At 40.5% G+C, this 19,594-nt stretch overlaps 2 protein-coding genes across 2 annotated transcripts; one reads left to right on the top strand and one right to left on the bottom strand.

Annotated features, from left to right (window-relative positions):
- The first annotated feature begins 19 nt into the window (after positions 1-19).
- ndc1 (NDC1 transmembrane nucleoporin) lies at positions 20-7,421 on the top strand. The gene is made up of 18 exons (XM_070919307.1): positions 20-58; positions 773-893; positions 980-1,081; positions 1,381-1,555; positions 1,637-1,772; positions 2,082-2,190; positions 2,415-2,466; positions 2,578-2,710; positions 3,000-3,092; positions 3,186-3,267; positions 3,419-3,580; positions 3,659-3,919; positions 4,229-4,341; positions 4,835-4,885; positions 5,428-5,491; positions 5,584-5,684; positions 6,319-6,479; positions 6,577-7,421. The coding sequence occupies exons 1-18, from the start codon at positions 20-22 to the stop codon at positions 6,638-6,640; spliced, it is 2,019 nt and encodes a 672-aa protein (XP_070775408.1). The 3' UTR covers positions 6,641-7,421.
- Positions 7,422-8,891: 1,470 nt separating this feature from the next.
- Positions 8,892-16,998, bottom strand: dcaf8 (DDB1 and CUL4 associated factor 8). Its single transcript, XM_070918520.1, has 13 exons — positions 16,811-16,998; positions 16,208-16,281; positions 15,996-16,091; positions 15,056-15,699; positions 14,664-14,804; positions 14,416-14,510; positions 13,980-14,090; positions 13,704-13,834; positions 12,986-13,093; positions 12,641-12,771; positions 12,212-12,331; positions 11,839-11,955; positions 8,892-11,137 (listed from the first exon to the last, which is right to left on the bottom strand). Exons 2-13 carry the CDS (start codon positions 16,242-16,244, stop codon positions 11,030-11,032), a joined length of 1,839 nt encoding a protein of 612 aa, XP_070774621.1. The 5' UTR covers positions 16,245-16,281; positions 16,811-16,998; the 3' UTR covers positions 8,892-11,029.
- Between the last annotated feature and the right edge of the window lie 2,596 nt (positions 16,999-19,594).

Genomic DNA, 19,594 nt, shown 5'->3' with positions numbered 1-19,594 from the left:
CTCTGTCTATCCAAACAACATGTTTTCTGTACAGCAAAGTTGTTGGTTTGTTCGCAAGGTGAGTCTTTAAACTTCTTCATTCATAAAAGAGAACATGTATCGCGCCTGCTAGCGTGCTAACTTAAATTAGCCTGTAGTCTGTTTATGCTAGCTTTGTGAGCGTAGCTAACGTTTGTCTGCTTTTATTAAGTAAAGAAACATTAAAATACAAAAACAAGTTACAGAAAGTAAAGTTAAATTAAGGTAAAGACATTTGGCACTAGGTATGAGCACAAACTTCACAGGAAAAAATGGAGCAAGTAAAAGATAAAGAGCATTATCAAGAGCATAGCTATATTTATAAAACGATATTAGACATACAAGAGACAGTGAACATTAAATATATCATGACATGTCAACATACAGTTGTTGAGTTTTTCTATTAATCTTCGATATAATTTAGATTTATGTTAAAAGTAATTCAATCCAATCGAGCAGAAACACATTTGGAAAGGGTCGTTTGCTAGTCCACTTACATACGTAAATGATGATTTTTTTTGATGATTAAATTATGATTATTTTCTTGATTAGCCAAATAATCTTTTAGCCTATAAAATGTAAGAAACTTAAATGTGGGTCATTTTTCTAATATTCCCTTTTATAGCATATTGACAGCTAAGCAGAATACTTTGTCAGTTTTTAAATGTTATAGTCTTAACAGCGGCTTCTGTTAAGGTGAGGTAATAATTATGTATTTGTTATGTATATAGTAATGACTGACTGCTCTGTTCAGGTGATTTGCTGGAGAGCTGTGGCCAGTATTGCTTGGGCTGTCCTGTTGTTGCCACCCATCACAGCAGTTTTTGCAGTCCTCAGCAGGTTCAGTCTCCTCCACCCCATCCAGACGATATCAGGTCAGTCACCACGTTCATTGTAAGGTTTGATTCATAGCCATCTGAAGTTGCATGAAGCTTACTGTTGACTGCTTTTTTACATGCAGAATGCCTGTCCCTCTTAACCAGTGCAAGTGCCATCTTCTCCTTAATCCTGCTGTGTGGAGTGATCCTCATGGTTGGGTTCCTGAACCTAGAGTATTATACAGGTGAGTGGCAGGATGCTGCTGTTGTTTACTCACATCCGACAGAGCAAAGACACATTGCATCAGCTCATCAGTTCAGGGTTTATGTACACAAGACAAATCAAACTGATTTTGGCACTGCTTTATACACATACGAACATTGCTGAAGTTGCACTCCTTGTAACTGTTGACTAAATCTGCAAATTCATATTATGCAGTGTTGGAAACAGTGTTAAGTTAGCAAAATACAAGAAATTTGACAGCTAGCACATACTGTGTGTTAGTCTTTGGTTGTAACTGCTATTTTTCCTGTTTCTCTTCAGTCATCCCAACTATTGCATGCTCGAAAATTGCCCTGTTGGGTCAGCTGCTCCACCCTCGTCAGTTTCTCAACTCCCTGGCCCACTGCATCATGGGAATAATCGTGGCTTGGTGTTGTGCTGTCACCATCGGGGGCAGATATGAGACAGTCGGCTACCCTTGTACCCAGAGTGATGGGTAAGCAGCTATCGCATAAGTCTTACCATGTTGAGCTTTACATGCTTCATCCATAGTCTATTTGCCTCAATGTGTTTTCAGCGCTGACAGTTCCCCTCAGATGTGTCTGAATGAGTATCACCTTGTCCTTCTGCTGGCTGGAGCCTTTGTTGGATTCTCTCACAGTCTGCTGGGTGTGATCCATAACATGAACTATGTCTCTTTCCACACTGTTCAGGTATGTGATATGAGTATCATATATCTGACTGTTGATGAAGACTGAATATTTAAGATCTATTTTTGCCTAAATGGCTGAGTTTCAAATAGACACTAAATTACCACAAAAGACAGTGCCCTTTGTGGTCATTTAGATGTCGTCCTCCATTTACATTTACCACTCTGTTAAATCCTGGTTTACATTTCTGCCAGTCAACATGCATACATGCCGGTTTCTTCAGCACTGATATCCCCAACTACTCAGGCTGATCCTTTTTAAATATCAATTTATGGTTAATGTTGGTGTTCACCCATTGCTGTTTTTCCCCAGCAATACAAATACCTTCGCTTCAAGGGATCCCTGCCTTTGGTGGTGAAGTGCAGTGCCACTCAAGCACTTTACTCTGTCAGGAACTACATTGTTGTGTATTTCTTTTTGGGTAAGTGATCTCTGTTTGCAAATGAAACTTCAGTAACAAAGAGCTCCTATAGTTTAAAACAAACTGCTCGAGGAGTTTAAACTTTCATGATCTCCCAAATAGGCTCTTAAAAGGAACTTATTTCTAGACATGCTTTTATTTATTGTTCACTTATTGTACCTGATTACCATACTTTGCTCTTGTCCTTTTCCAAACAAAGTCATATTTCAATTTTATGTTAACAGGATACATTCCAAAAGCATGGATTTGTAAAACACTGAATCTTCATTTGAACAGGTCAGTGTGGATTCTGTGTTTATATGTGATTAAACAAACATGCTTGTTTTGTTTTCTTGGACTCATGTAAAGCACTGCATTAATGTATTTGTGTGTGATCTCCAACTCCAGCTCCGTACACCCTCTTGACAGCATAGCTGGACTGCTGGACCTCTCCCTGCTCTACCACCTGTGGATCAGTGCGAGCTTCCTCCTTTTCACATGGCACATCACACAGCTGCTCTTTAGGATCTTTGTTACTGAGGTATGTGTATCATTAAAAGACAACATTTATACAATTCATCATATTGCAAAAGGTCTCACTTTGCTACTGAAGTGAAATGTCCATACTTCCATCAAATTGCCTTTGATTATTACAGACACTAGGGGGCAATGTTGTCATTGCTTTGAATGTTCAAGTATCTGAAGATAACTGGATTATAATATTCATGGCGAACATCCCAGCATTCATCTCAAGTGATCAATTAAAATTACACCTGAGGAGCTTGATTTTAAGGTAATATGTTATCTAATATATTTCCTGTTAACTGCAGGTGTACAGTTTTCCTGTGCAGCCATCTTTTACTGAGGATGCCCACCAGAGTCTTCCTAAAGTTCTTACCGACAAGCAGCCAATGATATTGAAGGTAGATAAAACACATATAGATTCTTTCAAGTTTCCTGCTAACACACTGATCATCAAATTTGGATGTTGAAACACGTCATTTCCCAAATTGTAGTTTCTAGCTCTGCAGGACTTGGCTCTGCTGTCTCAACACACCCCATCAAGACGCTGTGAGGTCTTCAGTCTGAGTCAGCCAGGTCTGTTATGTTGTCTATGCAGAAAATGGCTCCTTGCTTGAACTATTTTTCTTGTTTAAAATACATTTTGACACACTTCATTATATAATATTCAGATTATATTCATAAGTGCCTAACAACAAAAGCAAAATGTATGTCTTGTCTTTCCCAGGTGGCCATCCTCATAATTGGAACGCCATCAGTAAGGAGTGTCTGTCTCTGCTGGCTGATCTGACCCAGAGACTCGTAGCCTATCATGACACTGTAGCAACCAATGGCAGGGCTAAATCACTGTCTACTGGGAGTGAAAGGAAGACTTCATCTGAGACATCAGGTATGTTGCTGTAAAATATAACGAAACTTTTTGTTTAAGACCAGTCCTCTTTATCACACTTTGTTTTTTTTGTAAAAGTTACCTCTGGCACAGAAGATCTGATGAGTCCGAGGCCCACTTTACTGATGAAAACTCCAGCTTCAGTCTTCGCACGCTCCATTGTTGGCGGCCCACAGAGCCCTCTGACGGCACCATTCACTCCTGATCTGGACAGCCCTTTTGCTTCTCCCGCCCTGCGGCGTCTTACTGCTCCTGTGGAACAATGCTCGCCGTGGTTCGGCACAGTGCAGAGCCCACACGTCATGAGGAGAGGCCCAAAACTCTGGTCCACTTCCACAGGTGAGAGGAGGCTAATGGAAGACATCAGGTCAATAAGATCATACAGGTCCAATTTTCACTAAAAATGATTAAATACTAATAGTATGTAAGGTAATAGTGAACATGTCGTCCCCTTTAGATAATGCAAAGGGGTTTTTGGCCAGTGATGGATGATTTCAGCTATTGCCAAAGGTTTTGAAACTTCTGACATGGCATTATGTCAACTTGTCAGTGGGTCAGGGTATCATTACATGAGTTTAGTAGAATGATAGATATCTGCGAATCCAGCTTTCTCGCTGGTTCCCCTTTGTGATTTAGCATCTGTCTCAGATTCACAGGTCAATGGCAGTCCACAGCCGTCCCCTTCCTCAGTTCCCAGTCCCAAGCAGGAAGCGTCCAAACCAAGTCTCCTGGCTCAGTTCCTCCAGAACAGAAAAGAACAGGTTCTTAAGTCTTGTTGTTACAATACAGAATTACAAAATATATGTTAGTATGTTGATACAGCATTGACAAAGGGCTTTTCATACTTAACATTTATTAACCTTGGGCTAACAGTAGTAGTCCTAAAGAGGGGTCTGTCTTGTCCGATTTTTGTAACTTTCCAAAACCAACAATTCAACAGTCCTCTCTGCTTTAAGCAGTGATTGGCCAGGATGTGCACAGGTGTGAAAATGCTCCACAAATTCTTTTCTCTACTTTAACAATTGAAATTGTCTCATCTGTACCCTGGTTACTGATGATTTAGTAGTAGTAAAGGTCACATCATCTGCCTTCTTAAAAAGTGTGCATTCATCTTAAGAGTGTGGATATCCCAGATTTGAAGCAGTTGTGGAGGTCTTAGCCAAGGGTTAAGTGTGAAAAGCCAATATATCTTCATTTATGTTACATGTTCTTGTATAGGTTTTATACAACTTCACACTTAATTGTCTCATTCAGGTTAAAAATTTCTTGGCAAAGCGGGTGCTGATAATGTATTTGTTCAACAAGGTAAGGATGTGTGACATGTGCATGCTGTCTTTAGGCCTCTGAACTCCCTGCATGCTCTCACCTGACACAGTAGATTTTCATTTGGTATTAGCAAATCTAACAGCCTCACCCTGCAGGCATCACTAATTGAACCCCTGGTTTTGGGCTTAAATGTGCAGACATTACTAATGTAGCTCTTTTCCATCCATCTAGCTGTTAAAATGAGTCTTACTAATTACTTTGAGAGCTTGAATTAAGGAGTAGTGTAAAACGTGTCTTGCAAGTCCCTTGGCTATTATAAAACCAAATGTTGAAATCATTATCCTTGAGATCATATAAGATTTGTGAGAGTACTGATAAGTTTATCACAGCCAAATATCGTACTTGCATTGCACTATTTCCTATTTGTAGAACCTAGTTTGGTTAGCCTGCTTTGCTCTCTGAGGTTTATGTATCTTCCTTTGATCATGCATGCATGTGGTAGTGTAGTATCGCTAAAACGTGTGCATCTAACAACTTCCTAATTCATCAGAACTCGCACTAGTTAACATTGTCTCTTACAGCTTCCAGAAGCTTCCAGTCAAGCTCTGTTTGCAGACAGCCAGGCTCACATCTGGGCTTTAGAAGGTAGGAAGAGAGGGCGGGCATTATTTTAATTTATAGACATGACCTGTTGATACAAGATGCACATTACTGTGTCCTCTATCATCCTCCTCCAGGGCTTTCTTACCTTGTCCAAGCCTCTTTCTCTGAAGACCAGTTTGGGGTTGTACAGACTACTTTACCCAGCATTCTCAGTTGCATGCTGGTCTTACAAGAGGTAAGCTGTCATGCTTTGCTGCAGCTACCCTGAGCGCACATATTGACGCAGTGGTTGGACAGTGGTTAAAAAAAACTGACTGCTATCTTATTTCATAGCCCAGTTGTATTGTACTGAGTGTGTGTGTGTGTGAATTGGCTTTGTTTGTAACTGTGGTTAAGTATGAACCTTGCACTTGAACTTTGTGCCTTGAAACCAAACCGTACAGTACTTCCCTTTATCTACATGGTATTAATGTGTACATGGTGATTAGCCATGTATAGAGTCCATTTTAGAGTTTATCTAATGAAATCTCTTTGTATTGATCAACTCAAATGAAATTCCAGTGTTTGCTAAGAGGCCAAATCAGGTGGGTCAGTCAGACAAGAGTTTCTCTGTATGTGCAACAGTCATTGTTGAAATGTAGCTTTGACATTCACAATTTGAATTCTCAAGTGTTTCTGCATGGAAAAGACTACCTGTCCTTTTTACAAGAAACTGAGACATCAGGGAAAAAGAGGACATTGTACAGTGACCACAGACACAACCAGGATATCATTACATACACTGCAGCGTGGATGTAGGTAATACTATGTTCTTGCTTTGCGTTGTGCGCCCACTGACAGCAGTTGTGTCTTGTCCTCCTTGTCTTCAGGCAGTAGATCGACACTTCAAGCTGCCTCATGCCTCCAGTAAGCCTGTCAGGTCGAGCAGCAGCATGGGAGACTCCACTCACAAGACACTGCGCTTTGCTCTCAGGGCCACTCTCAAGACTGCCATCTACAGGATAACAACTACTTTTGGAGATCACTTAAAGTAAGGCCTGTCATTAAAATGGACTTTCTTCAAATTATTAAAAAGAAATGATGCTGAGGATACTAATTTTTGGTGTATGTTTTTTTTAAATCCTCAGTGCTGTTCAGTTGTCTGCAGAGCACCGGAAAAGATTGCAGCAGTTTCTGGAGTACAAAGAATAACACACCTGACACTTGGCTCTTGTGCCTTCAGATTCTTATCAGTGTGATTTGTGTGTGTGTATGTGAGCACATTAGCATAAATGAGGCAACAAGTGATAGTGCCTCTTTTAATATTTATGCCTGCACTATGTCATGGCGGATTGTATTTGATAGGCTAGATCACATCTCCTTCATGTATAAGTCGACGGCAGGAAGCCCAAACCGATAAACTGAAACCGAAGACTCGCCTCCTGTGTTTGGACTGCGGAGATTTAAACTAGCTTACTGTATTGATAAGCAGCTCATTCCAAAAGATGTTTGTTTTGTATTACAAGAAAATAATCACATTTGACTTTGTTAATGGGGATGAGTTGTAAAGGGCTATTTGTGCTGCATTTGTACTAAATTCTTTCATCTGACCAGGTGTGATGGCTGAGAGAGATTGCTCGATGTGTCAGAGTGGTGAGCAAGAAGTTGAGGTTTCTGTTATGAGATCTGTTCAGTTTCACAGGAGTCGGAGAATGTGTTCTGATATGTATTTTCGCAGATCTGGTTTTGTTCTAGACACCAGCCTGGAGAACTAGTTTACAGCTATGTTCAGGTTCTCCAACGAGGAAATGCACCATAATCAGATGTATGGATCAGACACCTACGTTTGTACATTTGTTTCTGTCAAATGAGGCTGTCATTTATGTCAGATTAAGGATGGATAAATGGTGTGAGTGGTTACAAGTGTGGGTGAATATGTTTTGTCACTGCCAACATGTATTGAGTTTAAATTCCCACTCAAAGTCCTGTTGAATAAAAACATTATGTAAAGATAATTTACCAGATTTGTGTAATTTCTGCTGAAATAAGTTCATGAATGTGGAGCACACTTTTCTTCAACTGCTCCCATAAATTTGTATATAGATCAAATTTTACTTCACTTGAGTCGCTTTCAATATAACAGAAAAGAGCAAGAGGTCAAGGGATAAGAAAGTGGAGGGCACTGACAGAACAAAAGGCAGCTCTTGTACATCAAAGTTACCTAAGAGTCCTTGATGTGCTTAACAAGATGCAGTAGAGGAATAATGGAAACTAATTTTAAAATGGTTTTAAACCCAAATCATCAGTTGGACAGCAGACGTTTTGGACAGGTGCCCTTTCTCAGTTTGCACACTGGAAACAGCCAGAAGGAAAAAGGAAGTGTGTCTGCTGGAAACATCCCTTAATACAATAGTACTTTTCCACAGCAAACATTGTGACTTACCATTGTAGGAACAGCACAATGACTCCACTTTACTCAAGAATCCCAGTAAGCCATGACCTTGTGACAGTGAGCCAACATGAACAGTAGGGGGACCCTAAAACTGAAACACCTAAACAAATTATTTAAACCTGTGCATCTCACTGACAGGACAAATGTCTTAAAACTAGGTCTGCTATACAAAATATCTTATTTTTTGTTTCATATGCTTGAAATAAGACATAACATCCTATAGACCAAATACTCCATTTGAAGAAGTTACTCAGGAGAAGTCACTCAGTCCATTAATCTTAGTAAAATCTTACAAAAAACTTAAAGAGTCCTAATGGTGATCCTGAGATGGTAAAATTGGAAATATACTGTAGTGGTAGCGCTGCGGGATTAGCGTTAAACTTGTAAATCAGGACCATGCTGATCAAACACCAGATTTTAATTAGTAAGTATCCACTTTTAGAGCACTTGGTCACTCCTTGTCACCTTTTGGCATAAAAATGGGACAGATTTAAAATGGCACTCCACCAGTTTTACAGAGTACTATTCAATTGTATAAAGTTATTGTATAATGCAACAGGTGTATAATGTTTCCTGTGGCTCTGGTGGAGAAAATAACCCTGATGATGGCATTGTCAGTTATTTCGGTTTGAGACTATCTTTTTTAATAGACAGCCTGTATTACAAACTGGAAGTGGATGGTCTCAGGAAAGACGCTGTTGTGTTGGATTATGGGAAATGTAGGATAGTGTCTTTGGGGCTTGACCTAAACTTGAGATTAAAGTTGAGACAATTAAGATTCTGCAGCACGGATTTTGACGATTCTTTTTTAAATCTTTCTCCAACTTAATGGAAGTACAATAAGAAAACGAAGGAGTGCCTCTTTGAAAAATTAACAAATATTGGCACAGAACATCCATCACTTGCATTAATCTAAAGACAGCAGCCTGCAAAACCTAATGACCTCTTATGGCCACTTCATACAGTATGTTACAACAATACAACACCGAATGAGACCATGAAATGACAACATCAAGAGCACTGTCTTTTTGTTTATTGCACGAATCGTACATATTTCCAACTGAACTGGTAGAACACAATATTAGGCAGTGGTGGAAAAAAAATTGTTCATCAAAAGCCTTATTATGTATACAAGATGCCAAAAATAGCCAGTGGGAAAATCTGGATATAACCGTCTCAAATGATGGATTAAGATTTAGAAAGGAAATACTTCTTTTTTTTTTTCTTGAACAAGAAAGAGAATCAAAACGGTAATACTTGACATGACGGCAGTTCTGTTCATAACAGAGGGGTGCCATTCATAAAAGGAAAAACTGAACAAAAATGGTGCCTCAAGTCAACCTTTTTTTCTCTGGATTTTAAAAGTACTTTGTCCTCATATAGAATATAAACCTCTGCATCAATACCAATCAAATGTTTTGACATCTTTTTTTTTTTCTTTTTTGAAGTCAAACAGCATTTGCTAAAGTTGATTTTTTTTTTTTTTTTACAGTTTTAATATATATTTATATATGTACATATAAATTCAACTAACTAGAGTTCTCATAGAAAATGAGAAAAGCTGGACTTTATCGCTCTCACACAACAAATGACTGGCAAGCATATTGACCCTACCGCCCGCCCCCCCATCCTCCTCTTTGAGCCAATGTCAATACAGCACAGACACAAGTTTCCTCACAAGCCGTGTGCTGGCTGCAATCGCACGACCTGGTTCAAATGTTTGTCTGAAAAATGTTACTCAGCAATTGATTTGAGACTGTTAGCATCACGGAAGGATTTTAAGGAACCACGTGGACAAGTGGAGTCCTTTATTACTCCAATCTCGATTGGCACATAGGCAGTCTTTCAATTGAGATTTGATCCAGGTCTGTTCTGGCTCTTTAAAATAACACAGTTCCCCAACAGAGCCCAACAGCAGTCCTTTTATCCAATGCACATGCTGATCACCATCTAACTCTGTATTGTCATGTTTACTGCGAGAGGTGAACTGAAGATTTTCTGTCAAAGACGGGTGTCAGGATGGAGAGTGAGGGAGGAAGAACAGGAAGGAGGAGGAGGAGGAAAGGCTGGTGCAAGCAAAAGAATCCTCTTCCTTTGTCAAGAAACGCTTAAGTGCAAAATATCCCCCCCACTCAAAAACTCTGAAGAAATACACTGAACTTCACTGTGGGTTTTCCAATGAGAGATACAAGACAACAGCTCTTCCCCCCAAAAATCACACACTCAGTGCACGCTTTGTCTGTGTCTCAAACTAAAGCATCCCTGATTCAAAGTGCACACAGTAGTGAGGGTGGGGGTGGTGGAAAGAGGAGGAGTGGGAGTAGCTGAGGGCAGCATGTAGGGAGACGCAGCATGTAGAGATTTAGTAGTCCTCGGAGAGAAAACGTGAGATAAATGCAACTAGCTGCACAAGCTCGGGGGCCACAAATCAGTACGAGACTGGGGCGATGCAGTGAGGGTCACTGGGGTTTCCTTCCATGAAGTTCAAATCTTAAAAAGGAAGTCACATTTAGGGGATGGTTTGAGGGTGCAATTCTACGCTCTTCCTCCCTGCTGAACCCCTCCTCATCAGCACAGAAAGATCGAGAGCAAGAGGTTTGTTACCAAGAGAGAGAGGGGGGGGGGTGCTGGTGATGTATAGCTTCCTACAGGGTGCCTAAAGAGGAGGTGCTTGTTTCCATACACGCACAGTACATTGTTCTGGGGCTAGGCAGAGCGCACAGGTAATGTATGGACTAGCAGGGACCTCCAAGTGGTTTATAGGGATGTAAGCACTCACTAAACCTCTTTGTACAATTCTCAAAAATAAGGATTCTGAAAGAGTGTATGCAGTCTGTAGTTGCCATTTGCACACTCACAACTGCTGGGAAACCAGGCGTTAAGCATCTCTGTCACTCTGCTTCAACACTATGTTTAAGTAAATGTGTGTGTTTATCTGTCTGAGTTTGTATGTGTAAAAAAATAACAACAACCCAAATCTGTGGCTCGTCAGTGTTTGAGTGTGCCAGTGTGTCAATAGTGCTTGCCTATGTGCATCAATTCAAGGGCAATAAAGTGTGTATGTATGTATGTATGCGTGTGTGTGTGTGTGTGTGTGTGTGTGTGTGTGTGTGTGTATGTGTCTGTGTCTAAGTATGTATGTGTGTGGCTCAGGAGGACATGCACTGGACGTGGTCTGGACCTCCTTCCTCTTCATCAGAGGAATCTGGAGAGCTCCAGGACTCATCTGTGTCTGCGTCTGCGCCCTCACGACGGGCCTGTACCGAGACGAATAAGAGGAGAACACAGAAAAGTAAGGACACTATTTCGATCCAAACTGACAATTTTTCTACATTTTCTTTCTGCCTCCAGGTGACCAAAGGGTTAACAAATTGTCATGTTCATGTTGCCTTCTTGACAAACAATAGATCCAACATGCTCAATAAACGTACTTGGGTGAATTATCTATTGACAGGTTTGATTCAGTGACAACTTTTCTATCATAAAAAGGGCTGAAGGGCCTGTATTTTAGTATTTACATGCATAGTAAAAGTAGTAGTAAGTAAATAAATGCATGACACACATTCCCTAAAGGTGTCCTGTGGAGTTTTCTTGTAAACAAACAAAAGTTTTTTACATTTTGTCTCATCGAAATACAGTGTGTGTATCCCTGAGGCCTAAAATGTACATTTCCATCCTAATAAAATATTTGCAAAATTTTTCTTTTTTGTACATTTAAATTATTAAATCATCCAAGTGTAATACCATGTGCATCTGACATACTATTTCAGGGGAACAGCAATTTGTTACATTTCTATAAAACAGAGGGAAAACGCTGGATCCTACATTTCCCATAATGCAACCAAAAGGATCTTTTTGTTGGGCCTTGCCTGCTTGGTAAATGCCCACACCTTTTAAACTCCACACCCCAAAAGATGACTAATGTTTCCTAGGTTTGTTGTAGTGTTTGAGAGCTCACCCTCGCGGGCCGTCTGTTCCTCATGTGTCTCATGAGGAACCACAGCAGCTGGGTGTCGTACTGGTCACCGTGGCGCACGCTGTCTTCATCGCGCTCCCGCTTGTTTTTCTTCATCACCTTGACAAACACAACCAATCGTTAATTAAAGGTGTGAATGTGGGGAGAAGAGCAGGCATGCACAGCAAACATGTCCCTGACACAAATTCCATTACTTTTCCGGGACTTGTTAAATATCTGTCTGGTCCACCTATGTTGTGATATCACACAGACTCTGTTGTAAAGCTGCATCCTCCTGCATCTCTAGAGAGAAGTGGGTAAAATGGTACCACAACTAGAATAGAATGATGGCCAAAATAAGACCAGAATAGAATACCTCTTTCAGACCCTTCAGTCCTGTGGGGCTTTCAGCTGTGGGGGCCCACAGTTTGATGTCGTGGTCCAGCCCACTGGTGGCCATACCTGGCAGGTGGGGATGTGGCTCCAAACAGTTCACCTGAGGGTAGATGATAGCATGAAGATGTAGGGAGATTTTACAGAGAATATTCCAAAAAAGCCAACTCTACTGTTAAAGAAAATATACAACAGACAACACCTTTATTAAGTAAAACCAGTACATAGGCCAAGTGTATTTTCATCACAATAAAATATTAAAAATAGTACTTTGCTGCAACTGAAAACAAATACTGGGTAATCACCACTAAGACAAAGAGATTACAGAAGAAACACTCCCAACCATCAATGTGTTTGTACAGCCTATCTTCGAACCAACAAAAATATGTTATTCTCCCTCTCTTTGACTCACCACTCCTCCTCTGTCTCCCTCCATAAACTGGACAATGCGAGCAGAGTACTTGTCCCACAGGTAGATGTGTCCGCAGTCACTGCCACTGACCACAAACTCACTGGATGGCCCGTAGAAGTTCACCCCCTTCACTGTGAGAAAGAAGATGAGATAGGACGATACAGCGTCAGCCTGTGTGCTAACCAGAAGCTCCGTACAGTCCTGCAGAATACGTTCAGGAAAAATTACCCCATAAATACACAACAAGAGTTTGTAACAGCAAGACGAATGATCAGTTGTCAGCCAAATGCTCGTGAAGTTGGGCGATAGCTGATAAATTGGATTATTTGGAACTGAATTTAACACCTGTGGCATTATTGCGGTGTCCCTTGTATCTCCTGCGATAGTCAGCCCCATCACTGTGGTTGGAGTCAAACAAGTAGATGTCTTCGTCATTGTAACTGGCCAGGAGCTCTGCACAGACAAAAGGAGTCAAACACTCATTTGTTTAATTTCCTTTAATGCCATAAAGGCAGAATCTGGCCTGGGCTTTCTATCATACGGAGATGATTCAGACAAGCTCAGCTAAGTTGTTGAGCTCAGGAAAATAGACATTCATTGGATGCAAGTAAATTCCTGCAACTGGCACTAAACCTGAACTTATTGGTGTTCTGCAAAGATGAGAGCATACTAATGCTTTTTATTCAGGGAGAATAGACCTCATTCTGTTTGGGCATCACTGGTATTGCATTGTGGTTGCATCAGGAAGGCGAAGAAGTTTGGGCATTTTAAGACAATGAATCAAGCAAGCATAAAGTTTAGGGCTCAGTATTTTCAGTACATTTCTAAAACACAACAGAATGAGAAATTAAGGACAATCAAATGTGAGACAGGATTATGGAGATTGCTAGAAAATTAGGTCATGCCATAGGGATATTAAATGATTTCCATACATACTGCATGCAAACTGTTCCATGTCTTTATTTTTGCTGTGCTTATGATTATGTAAGGGAAATGTGAGATAACATAGTACTTTAAACATTACATTTTTCTTTAAATGTTTTCATTGTGTAAGTTTTCTTACCTGTGCCATCGTGACTATACACAAGGCAGGTTATGTTGGTTTTGGACTCACTGGATACCAGATGTGAAGGACAAAACTTTTTCAGTACCCCATTGTTGTCATTCTCATTAATCTTCCTCTGGTCATAGATCCTAAAGAGGATAAGGAGAAGACAAAATAATGAAGACGTGACATCTAAGGTAAGCAACAATATCAAATATTATTGCTATTTCCATTGCATCCCAATTTACATTATTCGTGAAATAATCAGCACAAGAACTACAACCTGGTTCATACCTCACATACTGATCTCTTCCGCCCACAGCAAAGTGGTGTGTCTTTGCTGGGTTGACAAAGATGGTGTACAGCCCTACTTTTTTATCACCCTCCTTTACAACCACCAGTTTACTGCCACACAAAAGTAAAGAAACACAAAGAAAAAACAGATATTAACTCTGGCAAGGGGGAAAGTTTTACAAATCATTAATGACATATGATAAACACAGGAAAACGACACAACAACACTACAAACTATGACCTAAAAAGGACACAGTTGTATCAATACCCTGGACTGTTGCAACAGAAATCAAACATTATGAGTGTATTGTGTCGTTGTCTATGATATTTTATCCATCTCTTGCCCAAGCCAGTCAGTTTAGAAATTCTACAGAAAATCTCATTCCTGAGGTGACTAAATTTACCCTTGGTAAACTTTAATAATCGCATCACTCACTTGGCGGGACGGTCTAGACGCAGGTCAATACCAAACACCACAGCATCCTCTCCGGCGGACAGAAAGGAGCAAGGAGAATCTGGTTCAAGGGCCAGCTGGAAAGAAATAGGTAGAAAAAAAAAAAAACACACAGACAGGAGACTTCTTAATCATCAGGCTATCAGAGTCATACATGTATTTACCACAGCTGCAATTTATGGCACAAACACCTTAACACTTACATTCACAGGTACAGTACAAACACTCACCTTGTGTGCTGCCCCTTTATGCTGTGCTACCCGTTTGGTGTTCTTGCAGCGCTGCGTGGCCGAGAGCTCAGCCACTCTGATCTGACCGTCTCGAGCACACATGGCCAAGGTTGAGTCTCCACTGTGAGGCAGGAACTTTGCCTGTGTACATTAAGACACTTTGATTAGTCACTCACTCAGTCACTTCATTCTGTGTCTAGTCTCTTGTCTTGCAAGATTTATCATTTACTATTGATTTATATGAAATAATAACCTAACCCTAACCCTCATTGTTAAATCAAAATATACAATTTTCTTTGCCTTTGGTTAAATTCCTCTTAGCGTTAATCAACTCTAGTCCTTAATCCATCTGCTTCTTTGCTCTCAAGAGACAGATTTTTGTTTTCCCTTACCTGAAAGACATTGCTCTTGTGGCCGCTGTCAAATTCCAGCTCAGCGCGGCGGACAGCCCAGTCCCAGATCACTACTCGCAGGTCATCGCTGCCTGAAGCCAGGCGTGTGCCCGAGGGGTTGAAGTGCAATGTGTTGACGCAGCCCGTGTGCCTCTCCAGTCGGCCCTGGAGCTCCAGCCTCTGTACCAAACCCCGGGCTCCACACACACGCCTCACAAACTGGTGCGAGTCCCTGCCGATCTCCCTGAAGCGCAGTGAGGGTACCGCCCGCCACACAGGACCACGCAGGTCACGGAGCTCTGCTCCCAGCCACGCCTCCATAGCTTCATTATCGTCTTCATCATCATCTTTCTGTTCTTCTTCTTCGTCGTCATCCTCCTCCTCATCTGAACTGGTGGAGTGATTAGTGCCGCCGCCAGGTCTATTCCTCTTTCTAGCTGCCCTTTTCCCGCCATCTTTTTCCTTTGCTCTCTCCCGTCTGCCCCCCTCACTCTCTCTTTCACCATCTTCGGTCAGGGAGTAAAGACCGCTGCCATCCATACTGTCTGTGTCTTCTTCCTCCTCTCCCTCTCTGTTTGCCCCCGTCTCTCCCTCCGCATCTGGCATAGGCTTGTCTCCAGATGCCTCTCCTGCTTCTTTGGGAGCTGTAGAAAAGCCAAAGCCATGGAGGATAAGCTTAATACATTGCTGTCTCATTGTGAGATTCAACAAGTCAAGGGTGTACAACTGCTGCACAAATTCTACTATTAGGCTGCAAAAAATGAGAGAAAATGAAACTCCAACAATGTGGGAAATAGCAAAGTATCCTGGCAGTAAAGATATATGCATTTAAAATTTTAGCATAATTAAAAATGTATTTAAGCAAAGTTTCTACCATACCAAAAAATGTTTGCAGCATAAACTTTCTGAGGAGCTGTTAAACTACAAGAATGGGGGTTACCATCTTGAGAGGACGGCTGTGTTTGTCCCTCTTTGTTTCCAGAGGCATCTCCTTCCTTTTGTTGATCTTCTCCAGATTCTTTTTCCTCAGAGCCACCTAGTAAAACCAAACATGTCCTCTGGTTAACTGTCAGCGCCAAGGAGAATGACAGCTCGCACGGCTATTGTCAGTATAAATAAATGGTCAGTTACTTTCTAGCACTGATCCTTTACCGTTAAGCACAGTGGATTTGCCGTCAGCTTCAGCCATTCTGTCTCCTTTGTCCTGCGTCGACCCGAGGGAGAACCTTTGGGTGTCACACACAAAAACAATATTCAGGTTGTTTATTTAACCAAAGTTACAAGGGCTGACATTAACAGACAACTTGTATGCATAGGTAAGCCGACATCATTGCTTGCACTCTCTGAACTGTTGTCAACAACCGACGCCGCACCGGGTGCCGTGAGACACAAGTTACCTGTTAGCTCCGTAGCTTCCAAACTGACAGCCTGGCTAATTTCACCACCTATCTACCGCTGCCTGTGGCGACATAAACAAACTAACTCGATTTGCTAGCTCGCTCACAGGCCTGACTAATGCCCGATTTTGCTTCGTGGTGTTTACTAGTGCATTGTCCTCTGCAGTGCTCGACTACCTGACACTGTTGTTAACGGGAGCTAATGCTAACTAGTCTGTGTGAGGCTAACACATATCGAAACTAAAACACAAGTGTCAGCCTCGCTTAACAACCAAACAGCTGGGTGTCAAAAAAAAAGAAGCGAGCAAGCAGCTAGCTAACATTGCTTGTAGTGGCTAACTAGCATAGCTAACGTTACCTCTACTCGAAGGCCCGACGAGGCGTACTTCTTAGTTTAGTCCTAATCTTTATTGCAGATTTATTTTCTCCACCTCACTGCTTAGCAATTGAGCTAAGTACCTCGACTAAGAATTATCTGACAGTTAACACACGACATTAGGAACGCGTGCATAAAGCTTTTAGTAAAAGACAGACTGTAAAGCAAGCTTGCTGCGTCCATACAAGGTTGACTGCTCTGTTTATGTTTTGACGGTTCAGCTTCTTTTTTTTTTTTTTTTTTTTTTGTGGTTCCATTTCCGGTGTCGTGCTCGCTGCGTTTTTTTTTCTCCGGAAGTTTACAGAAGAGAAACGGGAGGCCTAATAATAATAATAATAATAATAATAACAATAATAATAATACATATTCAGAAATATATGAGTATTTTTATATGTGTCTATATTAGTGTGGTAGCGTGACTTATTTTAAATAACTGAACAAATTCCACATTAATCCGTCTTTGAGTGTCACTTGGCTTATTGACACTAAATGGCTTATTATTTATTTAATTCATTTTGCTGAGCCCCTCTCATTCTCTGAGCAATGTGTATGGTGATTTAGGCATAGGCAACTTTATGGGCATGGAAAACAGACACTTACATTGCCAAAGCAAGTGTGAAATAAAAAAGAAATATATGTGCATAATCAGAAGAATTGTGATTTTGCTGTTAGAAGATAAGTTAAAAAAAAAAACTTAACATAAAATAGGGGGAAAAAATCATCTTGCAAATACAACGTCGACATCTGATCACCTTATAAAGTTGGTATGGCAAACAGCAAATACGGAGTAATGTGAGCATCCATGTGGAGTTGTGTTTCTGACAATGTCCAATATTCACTCTCCTTTTAGCTCTGTTTTTGTCTCCACCAACTCCTGAGCGAAGCACCTGGCTCTTTATCTTCTAAAGGCTCCACTATGTTCACCAGCTAGTTACTAACTGTGTCTGTCTGCCATTAGTCTCTTTTTCTGAAAACAGTTGCCTGATGCAGGAGTTGATGAGAGCTGTGAGACTGAACAAAAACAGGCCTCAAAAAAACAGGGACCTGAAACTCACTAAACTTAAGTTCAAGCAAGCACTTTCATATTACACATAGTAATTTGATCCATTGTTAATATAAAAATAATGATTTTTAAATTATCTTTAAATACTTTTGACATAAATATATCTTTTGTGAATATATTTTCCTCATGGCCAGATTAATCTGTTAGGGCCCCCCGGGGCAAAATTGAGCTGATCTCACTCTGAGTTTTTCCCAGCTGGTAATTCAACCCTGATTTTGTTCAATCAGAATTCATTTCTTTCAAGTGAGACTCTTCTAACTTCATTGCTAAATTTGTCCTACCTTCTATTAGTAATGTCCAATTAACCAGTTCTTATTTAACCTCAGCTATGGGACATTTCACAACATGATTAGGTGTCGGCATATGGTGGTATTTGTATGGTGTTTGTGCAAGAAGTACTCTTATGTGTTTTACAACTATAAGAGGGCATTAACCATGAATATATGCTATGGCAGAGACAGACTGGGTTGTTGTCCTCAATTTATTTTCAGGGAAATCATCTGATATTGTGGACAGTATCGGATGTGTGCTATTCAGTGGGTATTTGTATTGTATTATTTCTTGTATTTAAGTAATCAAGAGAGCAAGTTTTCCTTCTTAACCTACTTACTCTTATACAAGTTGAAAGTTATGAGCCAGCTCAGTGTCTAAGGAAACATCTGGCTCCATCACTCTGGGTAAAACAAGATGGGATCCCTCAGCTTCCTTCCTGTGTTTATGTCATGGGTTTAATGACAGTGATCTACAGTAAATCCCATGGCAGGAGGATGTCCTTCTCTCTGCCTCTATAAGATCCCTTGATTTGTTTCTATCTGGTTTAATTTATGACTATATTGACAGCTTCCCGGCGTATGCCCCACAAAGACATCCGATTAAAGTCACCTGTCAAAGCTGTTTTAATCCACATGGAATGTCAGCTGAGAGTTGGAGACTGTGAGGGAAAAGGATTACTACTAGCACGTTTCCTTATATAATAGATAGGCTACACTGTATGTGAGTGATAGAATAATTGCTGATGTTAGTTGATTAATTGATTGCTAATTGCCAACTTTAATAATCAATCACAACCAAAATGACAAATAGTAGCTGGTTACATCTTCCCAAATGTCAGGATTTGCTATTTTTATATCATTATAAATGGAATATCTTTTGTTTTGGATGTTTGTCAGACAATTTGGCAGTAATTTGAAGATGCCACCTTGGGCTCTGGAACATGTGATGGGCATACTCTTTACTATTTTCTGAGTTTATAGACTAAGCACTCCTTCAGAATTAATTTAAATATTAGTCTACAGATTAATTGATGACGTAAATAATCATTAGTTGCAGCCTTATAGATAAAATTAAACCCAGCCATACACGTGAATGTGAAATTATAGTTTTACTTGCTGTCAACAGCTGGAACTTCGTATTTAAAGTCTAATCAGGTTATTATTTGCATGCATATCAATGGTGGTGGTCATGAGAAACATCTGTCACTTCAAATTACAGCAGAAACAGCCTCAGAAATAACCAACGTTGATTCAACACCTTTCTGACGTGTCAAAAAACACGAGAAGCTTCACAAAGATTGTGCAGGACATGTTTCATTAGATTCTGCAGGTGCATAAACAGGCCACTCATTTCATAAGTAAAAAGGAAATATAACAGTTACGACCACCTCTGTGGAAATATGTCAGAAGAAGGAAGGGGAAGTTGACACG

This window comes from Enoplosus armatus, chromosome 14 (genome assembly GCF_043641665.1).
Source record: "Enoplosus armatus isolate fEnoArm2 chromosome 14, fEnoArm2.hap1, whole genome shotgun sequence".
Classification (NCBI taxonomy): Eukaryota; Metazoa; Chordata; class Actinopteri; order Centrarchiformes; family Enoplosidae; genus Enoplosus; species Enoplosus armatus.
Note: the sequence above shows the minus strand (reverse complement) of the source record. Positions and strands in the feature narration are given on the sequence as shown.

What these genes read in the sequence shown, in the direction of transcription:
- ndc1 (XM_070919307.1), top strand. Translation starts at nt 20, where the DNA reads ATGTTTTCTGTACAGCAAAGTTGTTGGTTTGTTCGCAAG. An exon ending in CCCCATCCAGACGATATCAG is followed by an intron (nt 894 to 979) that starts GTCAGTCACCAC and finishes TTTTACATGCAG; the next exon opens with AATGCCTGTCCCTCTTAACC. An exon ending in GAACCTAGAGTATTATACAG is followed by an intron (nt 1,082 to 1,380) that starts GTGAGTGGCAGG and finishes GTTTCTCTTCAG; the next exon opens with TCATCCCAACTATTGCATGC.
- dcaf8 (XM_070918520.1), bottom strand. Translation starts at nt 16,244, where the DNA reads ATGGCTGAAGCTGACGGCAAATCCACTGTGCTTAACG. An exon ending in ATAAAGGGGCAGCACACAAG is followed by an intron (nt 14,511 to 14,663) that starts GTGAGTGTTTGT and finishes ATTTCTTTCCAG; the next exon opens with CTGGCCCTTGAACCAGATTC. An exon ending in AGGGAGACAGAGGAGGAGTG is followed by an intron (nt 12,332 to 12,640) that starts GTGAGTCAAAGA and finishes ATCTACCCTCAG; the next exon opens with GTGAACTGTTTGGAGCCACA.